The sequence below is a fragment of the Prunus mume genome, linkage group LG2 (genome assembly GCF_029339155.1).
Source record: "Prunus mume cultivar Tortuosa linkage group LG2, ASM2933915v1, whole genome shotgun sequence".
In the NCBI taxonomy this organism is placed as follows: domain Eukaryota; kingdom Viridiplantae; phylum Streptophyta; class Magnoliopsida; order Rosales; family Rosaceae; genus Prunus; species Prunus mume.
This window is the reverse complement of record NC_142699.1, coordinates 18,415,970-18,441,287: the sequence shown is the minus strand read 5'-3', so window position 1 is coordinate 18,441,287 and position 25,318 is coordinate 18,415,970. Positions and strand designations below refer to the sequence as shown.

The following is a 25,318-nucleotide window of genomic DNA, read 5'->3' as shown; positions in this document are numbered from 1 at the left end:
TTTTTTTAATCAATATCCGAAAATCTTATTTGAAATAAGACACGTGGCAATCGAGAATCTCATCCAAAAATCTTATCTGAAATTTGATAGACACGTAGCAACCAAAAATTTTATCCGAAAATTTAAATAAAAAATTTTATCCGAAAATGTTATATGAAATTTTAAGTGAGAATTTTATAATAAATAATGACACATGGCAATCGAAAATATTATCTAAAAAGCTTATCAAAATTAATGGTTAAATATAAAAAAAAATAGAAAATAAAGTAAAGTGAATAGTATTTGCCATTGCCCTTTGAGTAGAATAAAAAATAGGCTGACGCTATTCACGTGAATAGTATCAAACCTTGTCTTGCCTTTGCCTTGACCCTACCTTTTGGGATGGAGGTGCTCTAAATAACTGCGGCCAGAGAGTAAAATCTTTGAGACATTGCCCCCGCTCTCCCCAACCACCTCCATACCCACCCACCTAAATAACTGCGGCCATATAATACGTGAAATCTTTGATTTTGTTGAAAGCAACTTCTGTTCTTTTGTCCGAGATTTTGTCGGCTAGCTTCCAGCGATGGATGGTGAAGCTTCATACCGGCATTACGTGCAAATTCAGAATACTACCTACAAAGTGGGTGTTAAGAACTCGTAATCAAGAAGCCCTATAATTCAATTTTAGGCAAAATATAACGTCTCTTTCACAGCCTAAAAATTTTGGTCGAATTTTGCTATCCCATCAGGGTAAAAGCAGAAGCGAAATAACTACTTGAAATTTATCCCCAAAAATTCAGAGACTGCTTCTCTAAAAAAATTCACATCCTAATTCCCTTATGAGTGGGACGAAATTGAATAAGAACTTAGTGTTTTCCTTTTCTTTTCATGTTAAGAAACCTAACCCCTAGAACTCATGCTATAAAAGCACATCTACCAATGGGGCAACTATCAAATAAAAGGGCCTGCTTGAACGGCTCGCTCCTATGCTTGATATACGGGCTTGATATATAGCATGTCCACCGATAACACAGGGGAGAGAAGCGCCTGCTTGAAATTTAGGTCCAAGATTTGCACCTGGTGTTTGCTCAAAGTGCCTCTCTAGACGGATAGCTCAAAAATGTAGCCGTGACCTTTGACTTTTTTTCTTGGGGGTGCTTCTCTCGAAATCTCTTCAGGCTTCTAACAATTCATAATGCCTCCTTAAGATTGAAGGTCCTAGTTATGTCCCTAGCCTTGTCATACTCGTTCAAGTCAACCAACATTTTCTTCAATCTACGGGCAAGTCCACTAGTTTCACTTTGTGTCACACCTAGCGAATACTTCTTCTCCAGAGTCCTTCCCAGTGAGAGCACATAATCCACCAGTGATTGCAACTTACGGCTGCACAATGTAAGGAAAATGAGTAGAGAGCATTGAACATGCAGTTAAAGGCATTATATAGTAAACAAATATCAATTTATATAACTCATCTAGTGGTTGGAATATAAAACTTAAGGTAAAAACAAAAAACCTACAGAAAAGGGAACTGACAGGGAAGGGTGGGGAGAGGGGGAAAGGGAGGAGGGTTTTACGATGCAACAACATTTTAAGCCAGACATACTAACAAAATACAATTAGATTTGACAGTTCTAAGGCTTCTAAATAAAGAAGTTTGCTATGTTATAAAGGGAACATAGAGTTGGCTATGATAAATGTGATGTTCAACTCAACTAGTGTTACAATTTTCGTCAACCTCTGCAATACCCTGGATGCAAATGTAGGGACGACCTTCAACAAGGTGAGGGGAGGAGGAGAATGGAAGGAAAGGAGAAGGCTACATCTGTTACCAATTTCAAGCACCAGATTAACTGGGGTTAAACTTAAAACATCACATCCTTAAAATCATTAGTTGAAGTCAAGTATGCATAACAGACAAGGGCCACAGAAGTAACTATTTCAGAGCCAGATCATCATCCTTAACATTCACACAGCTATTCACACAGCTAATATTAGTAAGCAAACTCATGCAAGGAAGTTTACTGTGTTAGTTGAAAGTGCAACAGGGGATATTTTGAATGGCAGGAAATTCAATATTATTAAAACACTATTGTCATTAGCAATACCTACCGGTCCCCTGTGACATTTGAGCCTGCCCACACCCCAGATAGAGAAGCAACAATCCTTTCAGTTCTTGTAATTGCATCATGAACATTTGCAGCAATGCTTCGAACATGAGGTAGAACTTTGCCACATAAGAGCTCCTCAATAGCAAGCTTCTCTAGAACTGGAAAAGCGAGGATTTCTTTCCACAAGCAGATGTTTTTCATCAAACGAACAGACAAACCGAATCGATATGCTGCAATCCGTGCCGCATTTGGCACTGCTGTCAATACAAGTGGGCTCCATGTTGGGACCTATAAATTGGAAATTATGAAAGAAAGAGAAAAGAAACAATATCAACTCAGTTACAATCTAGAGTTGACAGGTAGATAATTAAAACATAAGTTAGATGGCATTAATACTTCAATTGCATAAAACATAAATACACTACTTGCATAAATTAAATACATAATGCAAAAATATGAAATAGCCACATAACAGTCCATATGCCTGCTTAAATGTCTTAAAACTTAGTTTGATAATCCAAAAGTTATACCGTAAGATTAGTGACAGCATCAGCCAGACGCGTACGAATAGCAACCAACAAATCTGCAAGAGCCTCACTAGAAGGCTGAACATAATCTGTTACCACACTTGTGGCAGCAACTGCATTCTTTGTCTCTCGTGTACTGAGAATGTCCCAGCAGTGAACAACTTGGTGATGCAAAATGGGTAATGCAACCTTTTCCACCAGATCAGGGACAAGGTTAGCATCAGCATCATCTGGTGCAAAATCACTTCCATCCTCCGGTAAATTATAGTCAGCTAACAATGAATGCCTGAACGGGGAAAAGAACTTATTAGAAAGATGGAACAAAGCAGCAGCACTACATCAGTGTGTGCTTCAGTGTTCTTTTATAACAGATGTAATATGGCTAATGCCTCAACCAAGCAACCAAGCAGGCTACACCCAACAAGAGAAGCAAGTCTGTCTAGAAGGTGTGAAATATTTTGCACTTCAAATTTATGAACAAGTACCAGCTCATATTTAGAAAATCAGTTTTTTCACGGAGAGGATCCCACTTCACAAGCTCCAGCCTTACATATGGAGAAAATATAGCAGGAGCACTTAATGACATGTAAGCATCACGGTAGCTGGATGCATAGTCTCTCTTCCATTCTTCAAACCTTTCTTTGACCAATGAAAGTTTGGAATATTCCTCGGCTGCATCACTGAAAACTTGAGCAGCAGTCTCGAGTACTAACTGGCGGTGTTTGTGGTATGCATTACTCTCACTGTCACTCTCATCGGTGCTTGATTCCCCTTCTATTGTTCGATGGGTACTGTCCACTTCCATGGATGACAGTCTCTTAGATTCGTACCTTCTTTTCCTGTGTTGATGAGCCTCGGACCTCCCTTTCATATCCCTACGTTTCTGAAGGTTCATATCTCTACCAAATTCATCTAATTTCACTGGTAGATTTGTTTGTTCCCTCTCAGCAGTAGTTGCAGCTTGTGCTGCACTTTTAGCAGCTGCAATTATTTCAGCACTGCTACCTTCTTTACTGAAGACAGACATTGCTGCTTTTACAGCTGCTTCTACTTCCATCATTTCATCATCATCCGCACTTCTTCTTTCCAAAGTAGCAGATGCACGTTGTTCATGAATTTTCTGCATTTCCTCTTCAAGCTCTTCTATCAAAGGAGCTTTAACCTGAAAATGAAGAATTACAGCAAAAGAAGATTAGTTCTGGACAAATGATGTCCATACTGGGATTAAAATTGAAAACAAAAGAAGAAACATAAGTAGTTTTTAAACTGAAAGTAAAATGGCACTACCAATTCAAAGAAGAAACATAAACAATATAAACTCCCCATGTATATCATACACCACCAATTTCCATTCTTCTTGTCTGTTTAAAAACCATAATCACCTTTCCTATGAACTTATACATATGTGTAAATGGGAAGGAAGAGAGGGGGGAATGATAATTAATGTTGTTATTTGGCAAATAGCATACCTGCAAAAAGTTACATAAGACAGAAACAAAGTCACGAAGCTTTTGCGTGAACTTATACTTCTCATCAGCAGCAGAGAGAGACTTCTCGAGAGCAGTAACATTCAACAGTGAGGAAGACAAATTTTCATCAGTCTTAGTTAGTGACAACATGGTTCTGCCATGACTTTCCTGAGAGTTCATTAAAAATAAAAAAAAATAAAAAAGAGCAAATCATATGAATCAGAAAACATATTCGTAGTGGACAGTCATACATATGCATATGCTATAAACGCCCCCAAGAATGTGGATATATCAAGCAGAAATGAGTTTCCGACACTGGCAGAGTCTTTTGTTTCCAAAAGTATGGTTTGCATATTCAGCTATGTATTCTACGGTATACCGGTGTTCTTAATGTCAAATCCCAAAAAAGCTGTTGGAAAGTGACAAATCTTTATTCTACACATGGCTTAAAAACATAACTAGTGAGCAGAAATTGACGTCGAGAGTAGAAGCCAATATTTCTTTCCATTATTAATTCCCATGAGACCTTGAAATGTCACTAACATAAAAAATTTCAATTAAAAAAAAAATCATTTTTGACAAGAAGAGCAGCATTTCATACCTTAAGCTTCATCACATTTTCCTCCAAAGCTTTCTTAGCAATCTCAGCTTGCGCCTTTATCGACATCACATTAGAACCTTGTGATGCTCCAATGACCCCTCCTATACTTGGCCCAACAGGCACGCTCTGTACTGAACTATACCCCGCCATTGCAGAGTAATTAGCCTTCGGTTGGGGCACACTCTGAACCACAGGAGCACTAGTGCTGACCACGCCTATACTAGAACCATCATCCATCCTTTTTCCCAACCCTTTCCTGAACTGCTCTTCTTCCCAAATCTTCTCTTCCTCGTCTTCATCCTCATCACGGTCGATGCTTTCTTGCCTCAATACAGTATCCGCTGCCCTATCATCAACATCCTCAAACACACCCTTTTTAGAACCCTCCATATTATCCCCAAACATCGCGATTCGACCTCGAAACTCGGGCTCCTCATCGCTCAACCCTTCAGCAGCGCCATGATTACTCCCTGAATCCAATGAAATAAAATCCGGGGCCGCCGCCCTCGATTTTCTGAGCCGTTCCCTCTTCGCCCGAATCGCATTTATGGTGGCTTGATCAGGAAACAACCCAGATGAGCCCTTTGCCTTGTCAATTCCCATCGAGGCCAATCGGGCCTCGGCGTCGTCCTTGTCCCTCCTAAACAAACTAGCCCTTTCCTTCTCTTGCTCTTCGTCGTTGTCGGAGTCCAACTCCCGGGCTTCTCTCAACGTATCGGAGATTGTGCCGGTGGGTTTGACAAGGCCCTTTAAAACAATGGTGGGTTCGGAGGAGGGTCGAGAGCTGGCTAGGGTTCGCGTGTTCTTCTGGAGCTCACGAAGCGCTTCTTTGGTGTAGGTTCCAGCTTGGGGTTGGACGTTGGAGGGCAGAGAAGTCGACACAGAAGAGGTATGAGCGAGACGGTCTTTGAGAGCTGTCATCTTGTGGGCTGAAGAGGGCTTGCCGAGACGAGAAGAGGGCTTATCGGGTTTGGAAGATGAGGAGCGAGATGGGGCTGCGGCGCTTTCTTCGTCGTCGACGAAGCTGAGGAGCTTTGGGGCTTGATTGTGTGGCTTCTTGGGCTTGGAGGAGGAAGAAGAGGGTTTTGATGAGGATTTGACGGTGGGTATCGTCGCAGGGGTTCCGGTGTCGTTTGGGTCGTCGTTTTTGTCGTCATCGTAGTCGGCACGGCGGCGGAAGTTTCTGGCTCTGCTGCTCATGGTGGTGATTGGGGATTTCGCAGTATTCGAACGGAGAAGAGAGTGGGAAAGCGACGAAGGGGAATTTGGGATTAATTGGGAACAGAAATCGCCGATTCGCTACTTACTTTTATTATTCACTACTTCCTACCCAAGTCTAGTCTAGTCATTTTAGGGGACCCTAAAAAATATATTTTTTGCTTCTTTTTGGCCTTTTTTCCAAAAATAAAATATGAGTACCTGTGGTATTCCTTTCATATGAATTTTTTGGGTTTCAATGACAAAATAAATTAGAAATTTTGACAAAGAAGGTAAAGTTTTTAGGGAAATAACTGAAAATGCCACCCATTTTATAATTTTTTGTAAAAATACCACCCCATCTCCATTTTTTTTTTTTACAATTATCATCTATAAATATATATTTATTGTCCACTTATTGTACACATATCACATTTTCAAAAATTTGTTTCTCTCTCAGCTTGCTCTTCTCCGTTTTCTCTCTGTCTCTCTCTTTGCTCTCTCTCTAGTGTAGCTCTCTGTCTCTCTCCTTGCTCTAGCGCAGATCTCTGTCTCTCTCTCTCTCTCTCTCTCTCTCTCTCTCTCTCTCGCAACTCTATCTCGCTCTTTGTTCTGAATCACGAACCCCTCCCTCAACCCCATATTTTAGGTATGTCTTCTGAATAGCTGCTTGCAACCTTGAAGCTCAACTGGATCGCGGACCTCGAAAAGGTAGGGTTGATAGTTATTTTCTTAATATATGTGGGATTATGTGAAAATTGGTTTTGTTTTGATTGCTTGGGTTTCTGATAAATTGGTTTTGGGTTTAATTACTTTCGATTAGATTTTTTGAATCTTCATGCTCATCCATCTGGGTTTTTACCAATTGCATTTAGATTAATCTGGATATGTGAATCTTGAAACTTGGGATTTTCCATTTGATGTAGTGCATGCTGTTGTGTTCCTATTATTTTGTTGTCGTTATGTTGTTGTTATATTACTGTTATATTGTGGTTATATTGCTATTATATTACTATTGTATTGCCTGCTTATTACCTGTTTATCGTGATTGTACTGTGGTAATAAAATGTTGTTTTGTCATGGTTAGAAATGAAGACAATTGTTATTCTGGTTTGCTACAATGGAAAATTGATAACCTCAAAGAAGATGTGCAAATACAAAAAGGGTGACTCAAAAGCCTTAATAATTCCACGGACCATCACATTTGTTGAACTATTAGATCGTGTGCGTCAGATTGTATTACAAATAGCAGGGAAGACAAGGTTTACTTAAAGTTCTCAGTTTTGGTGGCCTCGAATGAGTGGAAGCACATAAAGATTGAGGACGATGACGATGTCAAATTTTTTATGAAGTACAATTGTGAGGTAACACCTTCAAAACTAGCTCCCTTACTCGTGAGTATAGAAGATAAAGGACTGACAAATTATGTAGTTGATAGTATGTATATCACGACAGATAGTAGTCGGATGGGTCGTTCTTCAGCTGCTATTGTTGAAAGCAATGAAGTAACTCAGAATAATACAAATGTCACTGATGTGGAAGGTGATGTTGGGATAGATTTTATGGACATGATTGATTTTAGTGAAGTGGAGGAGATGCATGGTGGTGATGATGGTACTGAAACAAATGAAGTGTCAGTGTACTCTGCCCCTCTTATTTTGGGCTTCTTGAACACATCTGCCCAATTGCCAATAATGTGTTTAGGAGGAGAATCTGAACTCACTCTTGAACATTATTTGACTCAAATGGGTGAACAAAACCGGTACAATGTGGTCGATGTAAATGATGGAGAAGCATATTTGGACACATGTGCCGTTCCCATCTCTACCTCTAACTTCCAATCACGATCCCACTTCATCTGGAAGTGAAGCTGAGAGCAATGATCCACTTGACACAATCTCTGATGTCAAGCACGACCTCCATTATTTGTCTAAGGCAACAGATTGGTGGGAGAGCAAATGTGATATTCATGGCCAAGTTATGGGAAACTTGGCCAACAAGTTGAACAAAGCATATGCTGGAGAAGTGAACCAAACTCTAAAAGCAAAAAGTCGGAGTAAAGAGTTATAGTCCCTCAAGTTAAAATTGAAAGAGACAAAGAAATATGTTGTAGAAAAATTTACAAAATCTGAAGAATATAACCATGACATGGTTGAATGTTTCAACAACGGATTCGAAATATTCCGAGATTATGCTTCGGTCATCTCACCAGACTACAATTGGAGTGAAATTGACGTAGCTAGTGTCTGGGAGGTGCTGAATATAGGTGGAGAGGGAATGGCTCATCATAGCCTCGTGCATGCAGCGAGAAGGAATGCCAAAGACATGGATCTTTTGATGGATTTGTAGTAAGGGTGAGTGCTAGTTCGGTTTATGCGCTGATGGGTGATGCGATGTCAAAGTGTTGCCTTCCTTTTCCCTTTTCGAGATAGTATTGTTAGGGTTCGGTGGTGATTTATTTTGCATGTCTAAATTGTAGTATGTAATGGATGTGTGTGTATTGTATGTAGATTGATGTAATATTGTTGTCCTATTGCACGTGTATTGTACTAATATTGCATGTGTATTGTACAGATATTGCATGCATATTGCCACCCGATTGCATGTATATTGTGATACTATTGCTATTGTATTGCGGTTATATTGGCCTAATATTGCCTCTCTAGTGCATGTATATTGGCCTAATATTGTCATTATATTGTATGTATATTAACTACGGCTCATCAATGAGTTTACAGTTTAGGTCTTACTTCATTCAAAAAGAAGACGACGAAGAGAAAGAAACAACGTGCCTTTAAAAAACTGGTAGTCAGGTGCATCATAATTGCACCGTAAGACATTGTAAGAAATTACTTAAAAAAATAATAACTAACAAATTATTTACAAAAAAAAAAAGGAAGTTATGAATAAATATGCGAATGCTTCATGATGGGTTGAAGAAAATGATGATTACATTCGGTGGTTTCATTATGTTTGGTGTTACGATGTGTTGTTCGTCTTGATCTTTATATACATAATTGTTGTATTAATAATTTACACAAATGAATCTTGTAATCATCCAATTATTAAAGCTAAGTAAATGAAATGAAACAAAAGAAGAAGCCCAAAATATACAGAAACAACAATTTCTAGCACCCTTTTATCGTCATTGTATCGCCATTGTATCACTAACATATCACCAATTTATTGCGTTTTAGGCAAAAATGAATTATGCACTGCCTCTATTTTTCATTTTTGACATAAGTCCATTGTTTCACCTCCATTTTCATGTAAGGATCACAAAGAATACATGATAGATAGCTTTCCATTACACTTTTTGACAAAAAAAAAAAAAGAATAAACAGCAGAGCTTCTCCAAGCAAGCAAAGGCAGGATTGAGTTTATGACCATTAGTTCAAACATTATGTGATCTAATAGGGATAACTAATTTTTGGAACAAATAATGAATCTTCAAAAAGATAAAGAACAACTAGTAAACTAATTTTTGTAGTTTAACTTTGCACGGGTCACAGACTTCTATGCACTCAAAACCTTCATTCTTCTATGATAAAACTGTTAAATTACCATGATTTCCAACATATGGAAGGAAACAAACAAATCTGCACATTTATTTGTACATGCACACTGCACATTGCACATCTGCGCATCTATTAATGACCACACCAATGTTTCAAAGATTGAGTCAGAGGGCAAAATGATCGATTACATATTTCAAATTAGTCATTTGCTCATACGAACTTGGCCCTAAAACTGTACTAATGGTAAATATACTGACAGAATAGCTATTAATGAAAAATTCTGAACAAACGAGAAACTTATTTTTCTAATATTGTGGTGGAAGAGTGTTAAGTGATTTTTCACATTTGTTCATGGGGGTAAAGTATATCTTACCCCTTTCTAAACATTATTAGGTTCCAAATTCCAATAACAACAGAATCCTAAGCAGAAAAGTAGAATTGCTGCAGAAATTATTTAAAAGGAACAAAGTCAAAACTAATTTGAGAAATCTTAAGAAAGCTGTATGCTTCACTAAGTCCACTAACAGATTCCCAGTGCAAGAAATGAAATATACCTATATCACATAAATTGCAAAGAAAACCACAGAGACTAAATGTCAACAATGGATACAAAAATGAGCAGCATTCATTGGAAACGAACACGTCGTTTCGAACAAATAAACTATTATACCTCCATAAAAAGCAACTATGTTTATATATGGAGGTGTATGAAATAGTTCACCTTCAAAATGTACAACAGGGCCATGTAAGGCAATTAGCCACAGCTTGTAGACTGTAAAATATTACACTTCACAATGTACAACAGGGCCGAAGACTCGGGAAATGATTATAACTAAACCAACTAGCCCTATCAAAAAGGCTGGATTACCATATAAAGCACCTCCAACAAAGCTTCTATGTCTGCATCTTTATATAAAGGAGTTCCTCACATAATTAAGGAGCACAGTGAATTCCCAAGTCATAAGCCCGAGAGAATCGAGGGAGTTAAGGCATGAGATGCAAACATGATAAACACCGTTAAGCACTCAGACGAACCCATGCTATAATATAATAGATATTATTAGATAGTTATACAGGTTGAGAATGTCATTACTTGGGTTAAAATATAGCACACGTCTCAAATTCATTCCACTTAACGAAAGAGAATGCAAGTTTGTAGCTAATACAAGCATCTAAAAACCAACGCTCAGCAGAATTAAAGGGTAAGAAAGATGTGGTGTACCAAGGAACCCCTAAACCCTAAACCAATTTCATAGAAACCCATAAACCTCAAACCAATTTTAGAGCAACCCTTAAACCCTAAAACCCTAAACCAATTTTGAAGAAACCCCTAAACCAATTTCATACAAATCCATACACCATAAACCAATTTCACAAAAACCCCAAATTTCTAAGAAAATGATGATGAACAGTACCTTGTGGATGTGAACCGTGGAGTTAAGCTTGGATGAACACACATCGCAGAGGGAGGAAGACCACTGCGTCGGAGAGAGAGAGTTACACGAGAGAGAAAGAGCTGCGCAATGAGTGAGCGATAGAGACAGACGCAGCCAAGAGAGAGACGGAGCCAAGAGAGTTAAGAGAGAACCCAATTTCTGAAAAGGTGATATGGGTCCAATTAGTCTACAATAAAGATGTATTTATAGGTGGTAGTTTTAAAATTTTAAGGGAGGAATGATATTTTCACAAAAAATTATAAAATGGGTAGCATTTTCAGCTATTTCCTAAGTTTTTATTTTATTTTTAATATTATATATTTATGATAAATTAAAAAATAAATAGTGTTACATCGGTGTCATATCAAAACTTGACCCTCAAAGGAGAAAGGCTCACTCATAAACCACTACACCAAACTTGATTTTATAATATTTATTCAGTTATACAATATTTATATAAACAATCAACGATTTTTATATAAAAAAAATAAAAACAGCTACAAAAACAAAAAGTAATTTTATTGAAGCAAAATGGAGGAACCAAGATGAAAGTACGAAAATGGAAACTGCAATGCTGAATTTGGGCAAAAATGCTCAGCTCTAAAGTTAAAAGAAACAAACCAATATTTTTTTATTCAATACATGTTGGTAAAATACTCTGTTTCTGGCAATGTAGTTTCCAAAAGTCCAATTTTGAGTTCCCTTGCTCTTGGGTAGTTCTACTCTTCTCTGGCCCTCTCAATTCCTCATCTGAGTAGGCTCTACTCTTCAAATTGGTGAGGTTGAAGGCCAAGGAAAGAGTAAACATCCAATTGTAATTAAATGAAAACTGCAATGTAGTTTATGCAAAACTACAATGCAGAACTTGGAACTTGGCTTGTAAAAACTATATAAAACTGAGAAGCCTTCAAACGACGAATCTCTATCATCTATAAGTCCAGAGCAACTGCAAGAAAGAAAAATGAGCACAAGGTTAGAACCTGGGTAGAAGAGTTTTTGCTAGAAACTCAACAAAACCAAAAGAAGCACTGCGCAATGAGATTATGTCATAAACAAGAAGCATCTCTATCCTAAGAATTGCAATATGATCTCAAGTTTCCAGGACGAAATTGAAAATCCAAGCCTCTGTTCTTCAAATTGGTGAGGTTGAAGGCCAAGGAAAGAGCAAAAATCCAACTGCAATTAATTGAAAACTACAATGTAGTTTGTGCAAAACTACAATGCAGAACATGTACAATGTAGTTTTGCAATACCATTTCCAAATTGACAGGACCCACCCCGAATTCCTCGGAACCCGGGACGAATCTTGTGGAAATTCCAACATCACACCGATGTCGGGCCCGCTCCCTTAAAACTATAGCCTCCTTTCCTGAAAAAGAATAGGGGCACGAGACTTTCTACAAAAATTTCGGCAGTCTCTCCTGTAAATTGAACATTTCCCAAATTTTCAACATGTTAACAACACAATTCATATATCTTAACAGCAGCATACACAAGATAATAACATGCAACTTTACATAATAGGCGTCCGGCCTTCAAATAATTCGAAACATAACCACCAGCAATGTTCTTAAATCAAATAATACCTTAAACAAAGAAAATAATAAACTCAAACATAATTATGAATGCCCATTGTAATATACATAATTTAACTTTCCCAAATATCCATCATGCGAAGTTTAACCTCCTAACACAATCGCAAGTAGTTTAAGGCCTCAGCCCAAACTGTACAACAATCCAAAACGGGTTTTATACTTGTTTTGACCAGAACACATTTACACAACCCTCCCTTAGCCAAATAGGAAATATGAACAATTATTTAATCACACCTCGGTTTCAACCGAGTTTCAGGACCAACGACAATGTCAGAACCAAACCCAATAAAACAACATAAGTAAAATTTAGTCCACATCTGCACCTAGGTAAGACCCTAGGCTACCTACGTACCCCATGTGAGGGATCAAGTCACACGTAGTTCTTACATCAACGGTCACAGCTCCGATAATATACAACTTTTCTTTTGTAAATACTTTTCGCGCAGCCATACCCTATCTAATGCGTATGTTGCCGAACAACACTTCCCAATCCGAGACTTAGACATTCATACCCGAGACAGGGTAATCACAAAGGACAAACTCAAGAATCTCAATCTGGAAACAAATCCACATATACCTATGTAATATGCGTGTCCATATATTTATATATATATATATAACCATACCCACCTCTCATCATCATCATGTACTAGGGGAAAACAATCCAATCCAGGGATCATTTGACTAGACCATATAAAGGAGCCCTCAACAACTATGGGACTAGGGAACGAGCCGTCTAACTGGGAAACTAACTCTCACCAAAGACATACAGTCGAGACCCTCAAAACTCGTACGCATGTGACAAGTCCTACGTGAGCATACTACCCAATCAAGGGTCTAAATTAAGAACCCATTAAGGTATGCCCGGGTTCCGACATACCCACGTATCCATATCCATGTATCCAATTACATGTATCCAAATATCTATTTCCACTGTTTCCAAGTATCAGTATCCAAGGAAAGATACATATGATGATGAACATCATGTACTAAGGGGAAAACAATCCAACTGAGGATCGTTTAACTAGACCACATGGAGGAGTCCTCAACAACCATGTGGCTAGGGAACGAGCCATCCAACTGGGGGACGAACTCTCAGCCAGCACGTATAGCCAATACCCTCAAGACTTGTATGCCTGTGACAAGTCCTACGAGCGCAGACTACCCAATCAAGGGTCCACAAAACCCTATTAAGGGCGTCCGAGTTCCAACATATTCCAACCCATATCCACAGTTTTTTGGTATCCAATCCATAGCCAAGGAAGCCCACACGCTCGAAACACGGCACGTGTGTGTATAGTAACCAGGGTAGGTGCGTATGATGGTGGAGTTCGTAACCCTTATAACAATATTTTAAAATGATATTTCCTTCCTTAATTCAATTGTTCCAAAAATCTATTCATAGTGTAGACAATAAACTCTCAAGCATATACTCCGTAACCGGTGAGTTACCTAAGGTAGTGCTAATACCACTTCAAACTGACATTATAAACTCATTTCTTTCCACAACCTCACAACAACAATCCAAGTACCCCACACATAGCCAAACATAGGTAGAAATTCTCAAAATCCATATATACATACTTAAGATACTCAAATATACCAAAACCCAAAATATATTGCAAAAGCTTTAATACAACATCAAATTCAACAATTGAATATATAATATATCCAATACATCATTAAAACCTTATGCATAATTTTTCCATCATAAAATCATGCTTATGATTTGAAACAAAGTCCACTCACTTCCTAATAATCATAGCCGAGCCCAAGGCTCACTTTCATAACTCACTCAACTCAATTATCCCAACATAGTCAACATAACTTAACAACGGTTGAAACTCGTTAATAAGGTCGTTCTAGTACTCCTCGAAGGGTGGAACTACCTCGAAAGACTTACGATCAACCAAGGGGTCAAACCACCCGAACTTGGTCAATCGGACCAATGGGCCCACGACCTCCGTTTTACGATCTGAAAGTTCTTATAGACGTTTTACGATCTGAAAGTTCTTATAGGTTCCACAAGGTTTAGGATACATGTCCTGCAAGTTTGGTCCAGATCGGACGGTCGGATCGCTCACGATTGCATGATCGAACGGTTATTGTAAAATGCAAACTTTAAGTTATTGAATCGGAACATCTGGGGCTCCGATTCACGATCCGCTAAATCTCACACGATCCTATGGATGTCTAGATTAACATACATTAAATTCGAGATGATCTAACAGTTCAAACCTACCGAACCCGGATAACGTACAATAGGTAAAATTCGTTCAAGACTCAAACGGTATCCGCATTGAAACCGAGCACACCACGCGCCGTGACCACAGGATCGATCGACACAATGCCCCTCTCATGATAAGCGCCGCGACACGTGGCGGCACGTAGGTGTCCAAAGTGATACCATTCACCCAAAACCTCAAAATTTCGAGCCAAGGCTCCTACCCTAGGTTCAGGACATCAATTGAAACACTTGACAGACCCGCCACAAATTCCTCGGAACCCGGGACGAATCTTATGGAAATTTCGATATCACACCGATGCCGGGTCCATTTCAAATACTAAATCCTCTCTTTTCAAATTAAGGAAAAACAGTACAAGACTTTCTGCAAAATTTGGCAAGTCTCCCCTGTAGAACTAAACATTTCCCAAATTTTCAACATGCTAAAAATTCACAATTTAAAAATTCAACTCCAGCACACACAAAGTAATAATACACACAATCTACAGATAAGACTTCCAGCCTTCAAATGATCCCAAACAGAACAACTAGCAATGCAATTAAGGAACTCAAATCATTTTACGAATACCACTACCATTAACATAAAATAACTTCCCAAATTTCAATCATGAGGCCTCAGCCCAAATCGTACAATAAACCAAAACGGGTTTTATACCTGTTTTGACCAAAACACATTTACACAACCCTCCCTTAGCCAAACTTGAGAATGAACAATTATTTAATCGCACCTCGATTACAACCAAATTTCAAGACCAACGACAAGGTCAGAAATAAAACAACATAATTAAAATTTAGTCCGCGGCTGCATTTACGCACTTTGTGAGGATCAAGCCACACGTAGTTCTTCCATCAAACATCACAACTCCAGTAATATATAATTTCCTTTTTAAATAAAATCATGGAACAACTTTAGATTTCTTATTATATCAAATTCAACAAGGCAACCCCCGAACACTTTATGATTTCCTTTCTTTTATCAATTCTTTCAGCGCAACCATACCCTATCCAAGGCTTATGTTGCCAAACAACACTTCCGAATCCGGGACTCGGACACTCCTATCAGTGCATGGTAGTCACAAAGCACAACCTCACAGATCTCAATCCGGAAACAAATCCACATATACCTATGTATATGCGTGTTCATATATTTATATATATAAAACCACACCCACGTCTCACCATCATCATGTACCAAGGGAAAACAATCCAATCTAGGGATTGTTTGACTAGACCACATGGAGGAGTCCTCAACAACCATGTGGCTAGAGAACGAGCCGTCAACTAGGATTAACTCTCAGCCAGACGCATACAACCGAGACCCTCAAGACTGTATGCATGTCAAGTCCTACGCGCGCAGACTACCCAATAAAGGGTCTACGGTAACACCCCGTTAAGGTATGCCCGGGTTCCGACATACCCACGTATCCATATCCACATATCAAAGTATTCATTCCATTGTTTTCAAGTATCAGTATCCAAAGGAAGGTACATATGATGATACACATCATGTTCTGGGGGAAACAATCCAACTGGGGATTGTTTAACTAGACCACATGAAAATTAAGCATGCGGCTAGGGCGAGCCGTCCAACTGGGGACGAACTCTCAGCCAGCACGCATAGCCGAGACCCTTAAGACTCATGACGCTGTGACAAGTTCTACACGAGCGACTACCTGTTAAGGGTCCTCGAACCCCTGATCAAGGGCGTCCGAGTGCCAACATATTCCAAACCTCCACGAACCTCTGTTCAAAGGTGTCCGAGTGCCAACATATTCAAACCATAACCACAATTTTTCGGCATCCAACAATTCCAAGATCCGTGACCAAGAAAGCTCACACGCCTGAAACACGGTACGTGTGTGTATAGTAACCATGGAAGGTAAGTATGATGGTGGAGTTCGTAACCCTTATAACCATATTTTAAAATGATATTTCCTTCCTTAATTCAGTTGTTTAAAATAAAATAAAAAATTTATTCATAGTGTAGACAGAAAAACTCTCAAGTATATACTCCGTAACCGGTAAGGTACCTAAGGTGGTGCTAATAGCACTTCAAACTGACATTCTAAACTCATATCTTTCCAACGCCTCACAACAAGGACCCAAGTACCCCACACATGTTCAGCATAGATAGCACATTCTCAATTATTATATAATTGAACTCAAAATACTCAAATATGCCCAAAACCCAAAAATACATATTTCAAATGCTTTATAAAACAAGAAGTTCAACAATTGAATATATATATATATATATATATATATTCAATAAACCATTGAAACATTATGCATAATTTTTCCATCATAAAGCCATGCTTATGATTTGAAACAAAGTCCACTCATTTCCTAATAATCATAGCCAAGCCCACGACTCACTTTCACAATTCACCATTTCAATTAACCCATACTCATCTATCCCATAATTTCAATTATTAAAATAATATCCAAGTATTTTCATACAATAATAAAAGCAATCCCAAAAATCCCAACATAGTCACTATAACTCAAATAACGGTCGTTCTAGTACTTCTCGAAGAGTGAAACTACCACGGAAGACTCACGGTCAACCGAAGGGTCAAACTACCCAGACTTGGTCAACCGGGGCCCAAGTGCCCACGACCTCCGTTTTGCGACCTGAAAATTTCTATGGGTTCCACAAGATTTAGGATGCATGTCCTCCAAGTTTAGTCCAGATCGGACGGTCGGATCGCTCTGGATCGTACAATCGGACGGTTATTGTAAAACACAAACTTTAAGTTATTAGATCGGAATATTCGGGGCTCCGATCCGCGATCCGTGAATTCCTACATGGTCCTAGGAATGCCTAGCTTAACATATATTAAATTCAAAACGATCCAATGGTTCAAACCTATCAAACCCGGATAACGTACAATAGGAGAAATCCGTTCGAGATTCAAACGGATCGTGAGAATCAGGAGATCACATCTGGACACAATGCCCTTTTCTACGCACGCCACACGCGTGGGTGTCCAAAGTGATAACACTTCGCCTGGAAATCTCAAAATCACGGTTCAAGACTCCTATCCTAGGTGTAACACCCTATTTGGAGTCACTTTTGTTCTTAGGCCTACCCCAAAAAGTGATCGGAAGTGGCCGGAATCATTACCCAAAAATCGGCCGAAATCAAATTCGAAAATCAAGCTACCTAGGCTTAAAATTGATGAAAGCCTACCCAATCATCAGCTAGATTATGAAAAATAGGTGAGAAAGCATACCTCATTCGTCGGAAAGCGGTAGCCGGATGACGACGAAGCGACAATCGCTCGTGGCTTTTTCCGACGGATTCGTGGCTAACATCGGAGTTGGTCAGAAAGGGTGGCGGCGGTTCCTACCGATCTAGTGGCGGTGGTGTTCCGTGGCGGCGGTGGCCAAAAATGGCTGTCGTGAACAGCAGGGGGGTCGTGCGAACCAAAGGGAGAGAGAGAGAGCGAATTTTCTGTTTTTATAAAAATTTCATTTTGAAATAATTACGATTGTGCCACTGAGTTTCTTTTGATCATAACTTTTTCGTTACAACTCCAAATCAAGCCCACTACATATCTATGAACTCATCTCAGTACGATCTACGTTAAAAAAAATACCACTCACTGCCCCAAAATCCTTTCGGATTAAAAGTGACCGTTTTACCACTACCCCAAGGACAAAATTGTAAAATTCAAATTTAAATTAATTTAATAATTTAATTGGATAAATAAATTAGGGTCGGGGTGTTACACAAACCCTCACACACCAAAGAATCCTAAGATTAAAGTCATCCTTTCACTTTAGAATTTTGAAAATTATATTAAATTTTGGGACAAGATGTTACAAGATAGATGAATTCGATGGTCCAACAAGTATCTATGATTACAGTTCATATTAGACAATTTTCTATTCTTCCCTTATGAAAAGAAATGTTGCAGCAATAGGAAGCAACTCCATAAACTAATAAACAAGTCAATAGTTACCTACATATTATAAGAGTGCCGACTAATAGTGTAGATATCTACTCCAGATAGTATTCCCTTTGGAAGAAGAAGACTAGATGGAGTTTGTAGGATAACAAAGATCTTGTTGTACAGTTAAAGAAAAAGTTTTGCCTTCTCTGACTGGTCCAATACTAGAAATATGGGTAGCATGGGTACCTATATAAAGTTCATGGATTCACTACACTTCTAACGTATACTCGTGTTAATACTTTAATGACTCCATCATTTCAGAACATACATAATTAATTGTTATAATAAAATATCATGGAAAACCATAACTATATAATTAATAGTTTCTCCAAGAGATGAATTCCACCAGTAATTGTCAAAGTAATAAACAAAACTTCAATATCATAAATGAGGAAACATGCAAACAGAACAGAGAGGGAGAGAGGAGGAAAGGATACCTGAAAGCTGGTAATGCTTTCTTTGAACTCCACCTATTTTCTAGGGGCACCAGTGAAAACCTTTGCAACATGAAACGGTTGGCTCAAGAAACGTTGAATTTTACAGGCACATGCGACTGTCAACTTATCGTCTTCACTAAGCTCATCCATCCCCATAATAGCAATAATATCACTAGCAAAAAGCACCTCCAAACTCAAATTTTATTACAAAAGGCGAAATGAGAGCAAAATCTACATCAAATACTTCAAAATCAACTTCTCAAACCAAAACATAACTACTAAATTGAAATAAGAATATGAAACCAAATCTTATCACTAGATGAAAAACAGAGCTTCGCATGAGAAGGAAGATGAGAGAGAGAGGATGTCGTCGTCGATGGAGCAAATAAGGAAGAAGAGAGAGAGCGGGTGTCGTTGTCGTTGATTGAGCGAAGAAGGAAGAGGAGAAAGAAAGGGCGTCGTTAAGGCGTCGTCGTCGATGAAGTGAATAAGGAAGATGAGAGAGAGAGGGGCTGAGATATGATTTTAAACAAAAGGGTAAAATTGATTTAGACATATCCAACAAATCTGAGTCTCCTCTTTGAGCATATCTAAAACAAAATTTGATTCATAAGTATTAAAACCAAAACAAAAATACTCTATATCTCAAATCCTAATTAGTAAAGATTGTTATGTTTAATACCTAATTTTTAACGTACTTTCGATCAACAGCGATTAATGAATAAAGTTAACGCCAAGTCGCCATTTTCCCCTCTTCGCGCCCTCTTCTTATTACAATTATTGAAACTAGAAAATTAATATAATATAATATATTTGTTTGAAGAAAAGAACACGCGGTTTCAATATTCAAAAATCAAATTTTAAAAAGAAATATTTTATTAGTTCTTGCTTTTTTCATAAAATACGAGGTAAATGGGAATTGCAAAGTCGAGTTAAATATAAATACCTGAAGTCTTGTTCGAATCAATCTGTCGGTCAGTCGAAGTAGACGAAGAGCAGAGAGAGAGAGAAGCAAGTCGGCGGCCTTTGAAGCTCTGAACTCTGAGTTGGGCTTGTTCATCGTCATCGCTCACCTATGGCTGGGTATGCGACTCTCTCTGTTGCTATTTTAGTTTGGGCCTGTTTTGGATGACTTTGGAGTTTTTAGCTTTCTATTTTTTGTTTTAAAATTGTGTGTATATTTATTTATTGATGCTTCTTTCAGATTTATCATGGAATTTTCTGAGTTTTTGATTCAATTTGTTATAGTTTATGTGTTCATCTGATCAATGTACCATGAAAAACAGTTATCGATTTAGGACATGTAATATTTTGTCAGTGAGTGGCAATCAATCTGTAAGCTTTAAATGACAGTGGATTATCAATTGACAAATGACAATGCTTAAGCTCTGACAAGTGTAAACTACTTTCGTTCAGTTGAGAGCCATGCTGAATGTTTAGCAATGATTATTGTTCTGCTGTCATTGTTGAGTGCTGAGCTATGCTCTTAGATCCATAATCTCTCTTTTTTTCTTTTTCGTTTTTTGTGGGTATGTGTGTATATTTCATGTATTAATCGTTATGCCCTCAGAGGGTTTTTATTCTGTTTCAAATTGTACCCTTAATTATATTTAGGTGGGAAGGTTGAGAGAGGGATTCATAATAATGTGTAATACATTTATTTTCCAAGAGATGGAAGAGGCCGTGTGCACCTGAGCTAACATAAACAGCCTCTAAATAGTATGAGCTTTGCTGTGTTCTCATCGAGTCAGAGGTCACCTGTATTCACAGTTTGCAATGACACACCTCTGTGTGTGTTCTGATAATTTGGGCACTTTTAATACTTTGGTGGCGTATTATGATTGATTAATCTTTCATATGTTGTTTCTTCTCAATCGTCTTTGTCCTATGCTGGTTATACCATTATGTATATTTTCAGTGTACTCCCAGTTTAATTAGAATATCTGGTTTTAATTAAGATGGGTTCAGAGTTTACAGTATTTTTCTGATCCATATGTTGGAGCAGCAGATTTTTTCAAGTGTAATAATTTGTGTGATCTATTCAGACCATCATGGTTGGTGGACAAAAATAGAATCGCCACAAAAATCAAGAGTGCATCTGGAACCTGTGATCCTGAAAGAATTAAGTGGCAAAGCAACCCAACTAGAGCTTGTCCAAATTGCCAATATACGATTGACAATAGTGATGTAAGATTCTTGTTTTTGTTTTTTCATCCAGATATTACACTTTTAACGTTCATCAATGAAAACCCATCAGTTAGAGAAGCTCTTGTTGGAAAACATTTCCAACAATTTAGTTAATGAAAGTTTGTTTCTTTTTCTTGGATCTTCTTTTTTAACAAAAGTCGTTTGCAATTTCTCTTTCCAGGTTGCTCACGAGTGGCCGGGTTTACCCAAGGGTGTAAAATTTGATCCAACTGATCAAGAGATTATATGGCACTTAATTGCAAAATCTGGTGTAGAGGATTTGAAACCCCATCCTTTTATTGATGAGTTTATCATAACTGTTGATGATGATGAAGGAATTTGTTGTTCCCATCCTCACAAACTACCAAGTAAGTGGCTAACATTTATTTTTTGCTTTAATGCTGGTCTTTAATGTTTTATTAATTGATTCGAAAAATTAAATTTTAGGTGTTAAGCAAGATGGAAGTGCATCCCACTTCTTTCACAGAGCAATTAAGGCTTACAATACTGGAACCCGAAAGCGCCGAAAAATACATGATGGTGATGGTGATGTTCGCTGGCACAAGACTGGAAGGACTAAACCAGTGATGTTGGATGGGGTTCAAAGAGGATGTAAGAAGATTATGGTTCTCTACATGAGCACGGTCGGAGGAGGCAAACCTAAGAAAACCAATTGGGTTATGCATCAATATCACCTGGGAACTGAGGAGGATGAGAAGGATGGAGAGTATGTTATATCTAAAATATATTACCAGCAGCAGCAAGTCAAGCAAGCTGATAAAACTGATCAAGATCTTCCTGAAAATTTTGATCTGGTTATCACAAAAGTAGATCCAGTCACTCCCAAGTCGGTGACTCCTGAACCTCCGCGCACTACTTCCAGAGATCCCTTTCCTCAGGTATAGTTTGTTTTCTATATTTGATTTTTAGTTTACTTCCAGTTTTCTGCTAACCGCGCTTCAAGACATATTTATTGTTTGTGTCGAACATACTCAAATTGAAGAGTTAAATATTATACTTTCTGCATTCACATTCTTGCCCTAATGGATACTCTCTCCATTAATAGAAAAGGGATGTTGGATGCTGTAATTGGTAGTGGCATGTTTCTAAGATATAAGCAAGCTGCCTAAGATTTTTATGATTTAATGTAAATGATCGAAAGAGATACTGATATGGGCTTATTTTTGTGGCTTCTGTATTCAACTGAAGCATCCGGAGATGGACCAAGCTGAAGATGAAGTTCATCCTGAGATGGACCATGCTGAAGATGAAGTTCATCCTGAGTTTGAAAAGCCTGACCATTATGATCAACACAACGTAGAAAATGAAGCCGATGAAGTAATAAATAACACTGAAAACAATGCTGAGGAAGATCCAAAATGGTGGGACAGCGAGTCACAGAATCTTCTGGATTCGCAACAACTTGTGGAAGGGCTGTCTCTGTGTGATGATCTTCTTCAGAGTCAATCTCCAATTAGGGCTGGACATGAAAATGGTGAACCAGCACAAGTCAAACCCCGTCTTGCTGATTATGCTAAGCTGGGACCAGAGAATTTAAAGAAGGATCTAGACGAGTGCCAAAATATTGTCCTTGATCCTGCAAATATTATGTTAGAAGATACACCTCCAGATTTCCGACTTAGCCAGCTCGTAAGTCACCTTCTCTGCCATTTAATTTTGCTTCTTATTCTTTTAGTCAATTTTTTCTCTTTGCATTTTGTTATGGCAATGCATTTCTTCATTCGGTTTTGTAGGAATTCGGGTCACAGGAAAGTTTCCTTTCTTGGGGTGTCAAGTTGGCTGACTGAATATGGTTTGGGCTTTCTAGTGTTGAGTATGGTTACATGGTGGTAAATATTTTGTAGCTACATTTTGATTTAATTTTGCTTGTCAAATCATCTACAGGTTCTGAGATCTAACCTTTTGCCAAACAGCTTGAATCGTGATATCTGTTGTGAAAAGACTCTTTGTAACTGTAATTCACCGATATTTTGGGTTTGAGCATTGATCAAACTTACACTTCTGCTCTCTTTAAGCTTCAAGCTGAAATGCAGTTGTTTTATCTGGTTTGCTTTGCATCTTTGGATTGGAAACATTGACATCCAAATATATAAACCTATTAATTCTCTTATTCACCAGGCTTAATTTTAGTTGCTGCTTCCAGCAAAGTGCTTATGTAGTGAATTGCATTTTAAGATGTGAGCAGGACATTTTACTTATGTTGAACATCTAAAATGGAAATTCTGGATTTTGAACTATAGAAAAAGCGCAAGAAAAACAAAACTAAAAGTACATAAACGTGTGGACCAGCAAATTATTGGAAACTTTATGCCAAGGAAAGCACTAGTGAATTGCTGACATGTAATAAAATGAGAAGCACAGCTTGGACCAATAAGACATTGATCAACTTAGAGGGCTTTATAGAACAAGCAAGTTGGCTTTTGAAAATGGCTTGAGAGACCACTGGACCTAGCCAGCTGAATTAATCACTTTTGAGGTTCAAAGTGCTTGTTGATGAGCAGGCATGATCTTGCTTGGTGGGGAAGGCAGATTAAGACCTAGCCTATCGCCAGTGGACCTTGCCTGCTTATGAATTAATCACTTTTGAGGTTCCAAGTGCTTGTTGATGAGCAGGCATGATCTTGCCGGGTGGGGAAGACAGATTAAGACCTAGCCTAGCGCCACCGGACCTAGCCTGCTTATGAATTAATCACTTTTGAGGTTCCAAGTGCTTGTTGATGAGCAGGCATGATCTTGATTGGTGGGGAAGGCAGATTAAGACCTAGCCTAGCAAGCACCCTTTGTGGCCTGGTAAGCATGTTGTAGGGTAAGTACCCTTGTTGGAAAGTAGGGCACCCACCCTTGTTGTATTAGCAAGACCTACCTAAAGCTTTTCTCCTTAACACAATATGCACTTGGAAACGTACCCTTTTGTGTTGCAAAAGCGTCCGGTGCCGCCGGGCCTTGGTCTTCTCTTTTGATACCTTGATGCGGCCAAAGAGTAGACACAGAGGGCCACAGCACCCTGGCAAATTTTTTTTTGGCTTAACTGAAGAAATGCCACTAAAAAATTCTTGAATTACTTTGAAGCTAAATTAGTTTATGATTCAATCTTAATTAATCACTAGTTTGAATAAGACATTAAGAATATGTTGCTAATGATTGTAATTACCTGACCTCAGCTGCTAACAATACGTGTACACATGCTATGCAGTTAGGGGCCTTAGAGATGAGATTCAGCAACCTGGTTGGCACCCGGCACAACATAATCTTCTATCCTATATCGTATATTTATATCATATAGAGTTAATAGGCCACCTTCTTAACATTGGGGACACACCAGGACCCATCTTTCTCCAATAATCCCAAAGAATGTAAGTAAGCTCTAAGTCAACATGATTAATTAAATGATAACTATGCCAAGACACTAAACTCTCCCTTCCATAATCCACCCACATCCTAACAAGGAATTGAGTGTAATCGCCTATCAATCGTGATTAGTTATCTTCAGTAGCATTTCAGTGACGCCCACCAGTATTAAAGTGTCATTGATGAGTGTGAGACCTGAAATTGAGTTACGCACTCACACGGTATTAATGCTAATATCATCCTAAATAATTTGTTTATAATCCTACAAAGAAAACAGCAAAAGGGTATTGGAGAATCTTCTTCATCTTCATGATTGATGATGAAGCTGCGTACTTATCCATACTCAATGTTGATGTGGATGGGTAATTGGATATAATGCATATCATCCATGTTACACTTGCACTTATTACGATGCTTAACATTTTCATTATTGGAGAACAGGGGATGTGGATGTGCTAAGTGTGGACCACACGTGGGCCGCATGTTAGATTAAAATAGAATCGGTTGTGTGGTGGGGTTGAAGATTGGGGAGGCGCACGTGGGCATGATAAGGCTGCTTTGACCCAATTGCTTTCTGTCGGGGGACCTCTGGGCTTTTTTTTATAGCTGAAATAGCCCAAAAGAGAAGAGAGAGCCTAAAATACTGCGGAAAAGCTATAGTGAAGAGTTTAGAATGAGGAGCTTATTT

The 25,318-nt window shown here is 38.5% G+C and overlaps 2 protein-coding genes and 1 long non-coding RNA gene across 4 annotated transcripts; 1 reads left to right on the top strand and 2 right to left on the bottom strand.

The window, feature by feature from the left end:
* Positions 1-714: 714 nt before the first annotated feature.
* On the bottom strand, positions 715-6,005 carry LOC103341431 (GC-rich sequence DNA-binding factor-like protein). The gene is made up of 6 exons (XM_008244944.3): positions 4,688-6,005; positions 4,087-4,254; positions 3,103-3,779; positions 2,621-2,903; positions 2,092-2,378; positions 715-1,365 (listed from the first exon to the last, which is right to left on the bottom strand). The coding sequence occupies exons 1-6, from the start codon at positions 5,885-5,887 to the stop codon at positions 1,173-1,175; spliced, it is 2,808 nt and encodes a 935-aa protein (XP_008243166.2). The 5' UTR covers positions 5,888-6,005; the 3' UTR covers positions 715-1,172.
* A 5,385-nt stretch (positions 6,006-11,390) lies between these two features.
* Positions 11,391-20,151, bottom strand: LOC148919768 (uncharacterized). Of its 2 annotated transcripts, none has more exons than XR_016123528.1 (3): positions 20,021-20,151; positions 19,075-19,246; positions 11,391-11,784 (listed from the first exon to the last, which is right to left on the bottom strand). It is a non-coding gene; the product is annotated as an uncharacterized LOC148919768 (long non-coding RNA). The 2 variants fall into 2 exon arrangements; XR_016123529.1 differs by lacking the exon at positions 20,021-20,151 and adding an exon at positions 19,757-19,856.
* On the top strand, positions 20,020-23,392 carry SOG1 (NAC (No Apical Meristem) domain transcriptional regulator superfamily protein). The gene is made up of 6 exons (XM_008244945.2): positions 20,020-20,157; positions 21,120-21,261; positions 21,443-21,629; positions 21,709-22,160; positions 22,471-22,911; positions 23,016-23,392. Exons 1-6 carry the CDS (start codon positions 20,150-20,152, stop codon positions 23,067-23,069), a joined length of 1,284 nt encoding a protein of 427 aa, XP_008243167.2. The 5' UTR covers positions 20,020-20,149; the 3' UTR covers positions 23,070-23,392.
* The last annotated feature ends 1,926 nt before the right edge of the window (positions 23,393-25,318 follow it).

Excerpts from the sequence above, each read along its gene's own strand:
- LOC103341431 (XM_008244944.3), bottom strand. The coding sequence starts at position 5,887 with ATGAGCAGCAGAGCCAGAAACTTCCGCCGCCGTGCCGACTACGATGAC. Across the intron at positions 4,255-4,687 it reads AAAATGTGATGAAGCTTAAG|GAAAGTCATGGCAGAACCAT; the intron begins GTATGAAATGCT and ends ATGAACTCTCAG. Across the intron at positions 2,379-2,620 it reads ATGCTGTCACTAATCTTACG|GTCCCAACATGGAGCCCACT; the intron begins GTATAACTTTTG and ends TCCAATTTATAG.
- SOG1 (XM_008244945.2), top strand. Across the intron at positions 22,161-22,470 it reads CCAGAGATCCCTTTCCTCAG|CATCCGGAGATGGACCAAGC; the intron begins GTATAGTTTGTT and ends ATTCAACTGAAG. Across the intron at positions 22,912-23,015 it reads ATTTCCGACTTAGCCAGCTC|GAATTCGGGTCACAGGAAAG; the intron begins GTAAGTCACCTT and ends TCGGTTTTGTAG.